This window comes from Plasmodium inui (genome assembly GCF_000524495.1).
Source record: "Plasmodium inui San Antonio 1 unplaced genomic scaffold supercont1.109, whole genome shotgun sequence".
NCBI classification, from domain to species: Eukaryota; Apicomplexa; class Aconoidasida; order Haemosporida; family Plasmodiidae; genus Plasmodium; species Plasmodium inui.
This window is the reverse complement of record NW_008481943.1, coordinates 5,592-12,921: the sequence shown is the minus strand read 5'-3', so window position 1 is coordinate 12,921 and position 7,330 is coordinate 5,592. Positions and strand designations below refer to the sequence as shown.

General features: G+C 46.7%; 1 protein-coding gene across 1 annotated transcript; it reads left to right on the top strand.

Moving 5' to 3' along the window:
* Nucleotides 1–5,496: 5,496 nt before the first annotated feature.
* Nucleotides 5,497–7,095, top strand: C922_05603 (hypothetical protein; the record flags this gene model as incomplete). Its single annotated transcript, XM_008821174.1, has 1 exon — nt 5,497–7,095. One exon carries the CDS (start codon nt 5,497–5,499, stop codon nt 7,093–7,095), a length of 1,599 nt encoding a protein of 532 aa, XP_008819396.1.
* Nucleotides 7,096–7,330: the final 235 nt, after the last annotated feature.

Here is a 7,330-nt window from a genome sequence, read left to right as displayed (position 1 = left end):
AACGAAGATCTACAATTATACGTCATTTTCTAGTCCAAAAAATAAGACTCTCGTGATATATTTCCTATGATTCCCAATGTATTAAGTAGGGAAATCATTATAGAAGGTCTAATTACTTATTTATCAAAGGATATAAGGGTATATAACTCATATTATGGAATCCCCGATCTATCATAAAAACCTTAAGAGAATTAAACTAAGCCACAGGGGAAGTAATATAATCAACAGCCCAAAAGAATAATGTCTCTACGACCCCATAAGTATTATATGATATAAATGTACCTTAATAATTAGTAAGATTCTAAACTTAATACATAGTCCAGGAAGATTACTTAGTGTTCTATCATAATCTGGATTAGATTTCCAATAGTGCCTAGAGGCAGGCGGGAAATCACACCGGCCAAAATCATGTAATTAGGTTACTAGAATAATAAATCTGGAATGATTGTGAAACCAAACCCGCATCTGGGCAAAATAAGTTCCTCTTCAAGCCCTTATAGATTATAAGAAGAAATATAGAAAGAATATTTAGTCCTTAACTCTCATTTTCCACTCGTAATAACGGCCACTATATAACGAGTCGTCTATATGAGTTCCTCAGGTAGATCTGATAATCAGCTGCAATTAGAAAATTACTTAAGATCTCTATTGAAGGAAACACAAGAGTGAACCCCCAACTAGAAGCGCCTTATCTTGTAAATCAACACATCCTGAAAAGATATTAATCTGTCCTATCACATAGATGGACAGATGGAAAAAATGTTTAATTTGTATAGACAAGGACAAAATGATAAGGGAATGAAGATCTGGAGCCCATGGAGCATAAGGAAAAGAGTCAACAGGGCCACGGATATGACTGGTTTCAGACCCCCTAGGCGACCAAACACTACCTGAATATGAGGACCTTAAGACAGTTCGACGGAAGAAGAACTAATAAGAAGGGGCCTAACAACTAAGAATATAAACTAAGTCTTCCTACTGCATCCACAACAGAAGACACCCACTATTTAATCCCAAGAGACCTAAGGGTCCATTGCCATATATATAACCCACAGATGACAACAGAGGAACTAAACAAAAATCACTTCGATAGATAAGAGTTTAAAGCGAACCCTTTATCGCCAAGTCATATGAGTAAAGGTATCCAATAAGTTAATTCAATGCAAGCCAACTAAGCCCACGCTTGGGATGCTACCTAAGAAAAAATCGATCAACACCAAGGGAGCCATCACAACAAGATGAGAAGGAGCACAAGGGAGCTAAGGGACGAGTCTAATACATAAAAAGCAAAGCCTCACTACCGAAGTTACAGATCATATCATAATAGCTGACGACTCATGCATAATGTGGAGGCATTATCCGCAGCAATAAGCTCGTCTAAATTCTCCACAGTAGACTGAAGAGAATCTAGGGCCCAAAATGAGAGGAGAGAATCCCAAACGAACCTACACAAAAGGGCCTAGAAGCCCCAGTGCCAGAACAAGATAAATATCTCAAAGTCACCCGAAGACATTCCGGGCAATTCAATCTCATCCTATAGACTCCAATCCAAAGGAAGGTGAAAGGTTGAGATTCCATAAGAAGTCGCTACCCCCAAACATCAGGCCAAGTTAGAATAGGGGTTCCGACGAAAACACCCGAGGATGACTAAGGCGCCGACATAACTAATCCAAAAGGCAAAGCACAATATCGCCTGTCCAAGTCGAAGCAGATAGACAGCGTCAAATACGTGTCTCGGGTTCCCCCACCCCGGCAGAAGTGCTTCAGGCCCCAATAAGAGATATAACTTTACTGGAACAGAATCTCAAGCGAGACAAATTGCCAGATAAGAAGATATACAGAGAAGTAGTTCATCTCACTCAAGAATCCATCGACCAACAAAAGTAGAACTAAAAAAATCAGCCGGCGGCATAGTAAGAAAGAAGGGAAACCAAAGGCAAAAAAGGAGGCAAAGCAAGAGATACAGGACCAGGCGCTCAGGGAACAAGCTCCCCCACGAATTTGGTAAGCGTAGAACAGCTGAAAGGATCCCGAATTGCCAACCGATTCTGGTCAGACACCCGGGGAACTTCGTTTAATAACGAATCAGGAGAATTCAGAAGAAAAAGACAATCAGGTAATGAGCACAGACCAAACACCTAAAATCAAGGAAGAACCACGAAACCACCAAGACAGAGACGCCCCAACCAAGGCAGAGAGTACACAGCGTCAAAAAGCTTAGCAAAAGAGGATGGAAATAACAAGTAGGAACAAAAGGAAGGACCAACTTACCGACAAAAGCAGAACAGCATCCAAGTCCGAGAGGATGGTCTCGATTCCAACCAAGACACGACACATCCAACCCCCTTAAGGGAGAGAAGAAGCCGAAGTAAATATTGACGACGAAGGATAATAAGCCGCCCAGAGCCAATCAGGGCAGCACCAAGGATAATCCCTACCTTCACAAAACTACACGGAAGGAAGGATGTGGGGAGTACAATCTGAGAAATAAGTGATCCAATTTAACGAAGCCCAAAATACCAACTGATAAGAGGAAGAAGAGCCAACACAGGTTAAGCAGGATATTTATGGTTAGCAGCAGTATCTACTAGGAGCGGACTAACCCAAAGCAGAAAAATAACCTCCTGGGCAGGACTAAGCAACGAGCTGAACTATCTTCCACAAAGATCGTCAGTATAGAATCTCCCAGCAATGACTGGATGGATGGAAGAGGCATCACCGAACAAGTTAACTGCGCGGGGGACCTTCTCAGAACGTCCAAATACCGAACAGGAGGGTGGAAGCGAAGAAAGTCAAGGGCGGCCAACCAACCAAACGGACAGATGAGATCAGGAAGGTCCCTTTAAAGGAACCCATGACCAGTCGAGACACCGAAGCAGGCTCAACTTAACCGAACCAAAAGAGGACAAGAAGACTTTGAGTAGGTTAAGAATATGAAGATTCGTCTGAAATCTCCGAAACCGGCCCATTAAAGCCTCGTCAGAATAGAGAGGCAACTGAGGCCCAACCAAGAATCGCAAAAGGCAAAATTCTCAAGAATTAACCCACAAAAGCCAAGAAGCTCACGAAGAAGTAATAGTCTAGTAGGTCCAGACAGCCAAGAGGAAAACTATGTACGGGGCTGAGGCTAAACAGTCCAAAGGATCAACTCCCGATTAGACTCCACAGGGGCCCAACGGGGCGGACCATAACCAGCAGACGGAAGATATCCTACCAACGCTAGGTCAACAAGGATGACTAGGTCAAGGGGAGTATGAAAAGAATCCATAGTTACACTGGAGTCAGATATTGGAAGAAGTTTATCAGGATCAGCAGGACTCACGGAGGAAAGGCCAGACACTGGAGAGGTCTAAATTAAGGCAACTATGTAGGAGGAAGATAAATGAACACGACAGCTCCCGAAACGTACTGCAATGTCCGACAATTCAAATCAAGGATCAAATGAAAAGTAGAGTCTGAACCGGGGTTAGATACTGGATGATGGATACAACTCCCAGGGGCTCAACTGGAGCCTCCTGAGAGAGAATGAACCCGAGAAACCCATGATTCACGGCTCATCAAGTATGTATGGCGTAGGCTGGAGGTGGAGTGAGTGAGAGGTTAAGCAAATGTTTCAGGAAATTAGTAGTTGGCACGTCCCAATTCGAGTAACAGGGCAGGGATAAGGGAAGGAAGATTTCCATACCCAAGCGGCCCCTAAACGACGAATAACGCAGAGGACAAGTACCAAGACCAACTGAGGCCCCAGGGACGAAAAGGGAGCAAGAGATGAAAACATCTGGACCAGTGGCTGCTACACAGCCAACACCAGAATAAGGCAAGAGAGAGGATGCAAGCAGAGGTACAATAAAATCTTCGAAGGGAGACTCAGGTGAGAGCCAGAACCTAGGATAGGGGAACGGGAAGGAGCGTTGAATAAATGAAGGGATTAATGTTCGACTAAGGTGTGGATAATGACAAACAGGAATTAGTACCAACCTCTCGAAGAGTATGAGCGGTCAGGGTACATTAAGGAGGATCACTCTCCGGACATCTCGTTCCGCAGACAAGGGTACCACAACAGCAGGGAGGCTAAGGGAAGATCAGGGCCAGTCACTACGGGGATACAGAGGGAGAATACTTAGGAGCACCTGCGCAGGGAGTAATTGGGCTCCCCTCAGTGGGGGGGAGCTTAGGATTCAGAAGAGACCCGGAAGCAGCGGAGTCGTAGAAGAGGGAGAGCCACGCCCTCTGGTGAAAGAAGAGAACGGGACCAACAGAATCTTCCGAAGGAGAAATCCCCCAAGATGAAGGACAAAAAAAAAAAAACCAACTCTGGAGGAAACAATCCCCCCCCCTGCAAAACACAGCTCCTGCCATTGAAATAGAGAGAAGTGATCAAGAATAAGTCCCCGGCACAGAGGCACAAGCTGGGAGAAAGGCTCGCCTAAGTCCAATGGTTACGGGAAACAATTTCTGGAAAGGCAACGACAGGCCAACTGAGTCCTCAAACAGAGGTATCCGACAGGAGCTCTGCCAACTGGATAAAACCCAAGAATCAGAAGACAGAAGTCCCCCCATGCAGTAACCTCGAGCCTAAGGCGTCTAGTCTACTATAGAGCAATCTTATGGACAGAGAACAAGGTGAGAATCTCCCCTCCTGAGATAGGAACATCAGGGAGCAGAAGAAAGGACAGCTGCCTGACAGGCCAGTCTTCAGGAGGAGAATTCGTGGTGCATTAATCGTCCATGTGGAAATTGGGGGCAGGAAGAAGAACATAGGAATCAGGAACCTACACCCCACGAGACTCCTGGCGGGTCAGTTCGATTAGAGATAGTCCGTACGAAAAAATATGAAGGAATAGAGACCAAGGAGGAGATAGCAGAGGAATTATCTCATGTATCTGACTCTCTGGAGCAACATCACCGAGACCATCGGATCCGTACTAGGGATATCGAATTTTCGACGCCAGACCAGATACACCCAAACCAGGTGAACCCCCTCTGCAAGGCGAAACTTGAGGCAAGATAGGGATGAGTTCAGGCAAATGAGCTGAAGCGATCTGAAGTGACCAGGCGAAGCAATCAGGACGAAGAGGATGGGATGGAGGAGAGGCCTACCCGAAGAGGGACAAGCGACCGCGGGGGGGATCTCCCTAGCGTGGTGGAATGGGGGGAATATATGAAAGTCGACGGGGTGCCAATCTGTAGAGGCCGGACGTGACAGGTGAGGACGAGAAAACAGAAATCTATTGTAGAATTTCGATGACGAGGGAATAATTAAGGGTAAAGTCCAAAGGAAGCCGAGGACGCAGGAAATCAGAAAAATAAAACAACGAGACGTCGGAATCGAAGGAGACACAGTCTCGGTTCACCGATCTCAGCGAGACCATCTGAGACAAGCGTGTAGGAGCAGTTCTGGCGGCGAAACAGGTAAAAAGAGGAAAGCGTCCAACAATAGAGGGACCTACAGAAATCAGAAGAGCTTTTTGGAGACCGAAGAGTAGGAAGGGCCCAATGAGCACAGAAGGATTAAGGCTGAGAGGAGATAAGACCAGATGGACCCTAGCCCTCGGTCATCAAGAAGAAGGAGGCTGTTTAGTGGGAGAGGATAAGTATTGTATAGGTACCCGTCCTGCCCCAGACGGGGCGTTGGAAGGGTTCTTAGGGACATGGAGGAAGGGGATCCTGAATCAACAAACAGCAGACGAATGGCCCAGGATGATTGGAGGAAAGTCAAAACTCCTCAGCGAGGTACTACACCCAACCGAAGATCAGGAGAACTGGAAAGCAATACTATCATGTGTGATGTATGAAGCTATGAAAGTCGGCGAAATAATGGTTAAGGAGCAAACAGGGAACCGACTGGTCTGGAGAGAGAGAGACTGGAACAAGACCTTATCACAAGGAGTATCCGATGATTGGAGTAAATCTGGGCCAGGCCAAAGCATGTTGGTTGCATTGCTATGTATTCTGAGAGCTTTGATAGGGTGGCAAATAACAGACCAGGCCCCTTCCACAGAAATAACGACTCCATGTAGGAAAATATGGGAGATGCTGGCTATCACCCTCCCGGATGAAAAATCTCGCCCCCAACGAGAAGGTATAACTAATAGCAAGCAACTCCTGGACCTCATGACAAAGGATGACCTTGGAAGCGAAGATCAGGGGAGTAAACTCGGATTTCTGTTGAGTATATATTCTGGGCTCACCAAGTGTTGTGAATATAAGCGTTATTATAGTTTGACAGGACTAATAAGAAGAGCAGGGGCACCAGGGAACGACATAGGTCCATGTCTTCTGGAACAAGGGCAGTTAAGATGCGAAGCAGAAGCATCAGGGGGGGTTGGCGGGTATTTAAATCTATGGAGGAAACACATGAAATCTATGGTTGAACCAAACAAGCCGGAAGAAGTCAAGAGAAATCAAATCCTGATCAAAACCTCCAAACAAGATGAGGCTGACTTGCAGATGAGGAGACAGAAGGCCTTACAGGGGACCAAATTTCAACAAGAATGGGTAAACGCAAGGAACAACTGCACAGGAGGGATGATTCAAGGGAGAGATCCATGCACGGTTAAAGAGTCGGAGCTGGCTAAGAAACTGGAGGCCAAGGGTGACACCCCCTCAGGAAGTGGACAGAAGTCACCTCCCGCCCCGAAACACCCTGGACCTGACGGCGCCCAGACTGTAGCATCAGAAGCAGAAGTCTCAGCCATCGAGGTTGGGGATCTCTCTGGTCGTCAGAGTGAGACACAGACGGAGCCCACATCCCACCGGTCAGAACAGCCTCAGGCAGCGTCATCAAAGAAGGTCAGTAACCGTATCTCCGGTGACTCAGAATTAGATACGGGCCCCCAAGAACCAGTCGAATCTTCGGGTATGGAAACCGAACAAATCTTAGAGTCCGAAGCTGACGGTGAGAAGGGGCCTATAGGCATAAGTAGTATAATTGGGGGAGTCGTAGGGGGTGTCTTAGCTATGGCGGGTTTGTATGGTATATATAGGGTTTTCTTCAGCCGCCGCATCTCAAGGACGACCCCAAGACTAGGCTCCAGACCGCGGAACCCGCGACCGGTGGGGTATATTTTGCGGCAGATCGAGGTCGACTACTGAATGCAACGAAAAGAAGCACCAGATCACTCAGTGGCGTAGGGAGTGTGGAAAGTCAAGAGGAAAGGAGGCCCCCCACGACTAGTCCGTCCAGGGGATAGCCGTAGAAGTTGAGTAACAGGCATGCCCGGGTGATGGGGCTCCCCCAGAGAGGTAGAGGACGAAGGGATTACTGAGAGGATGTGGCTCTGGGTCGATTGTTCTCTGGTAGTTTGATAAGGGTTGGTCTGATGATGCT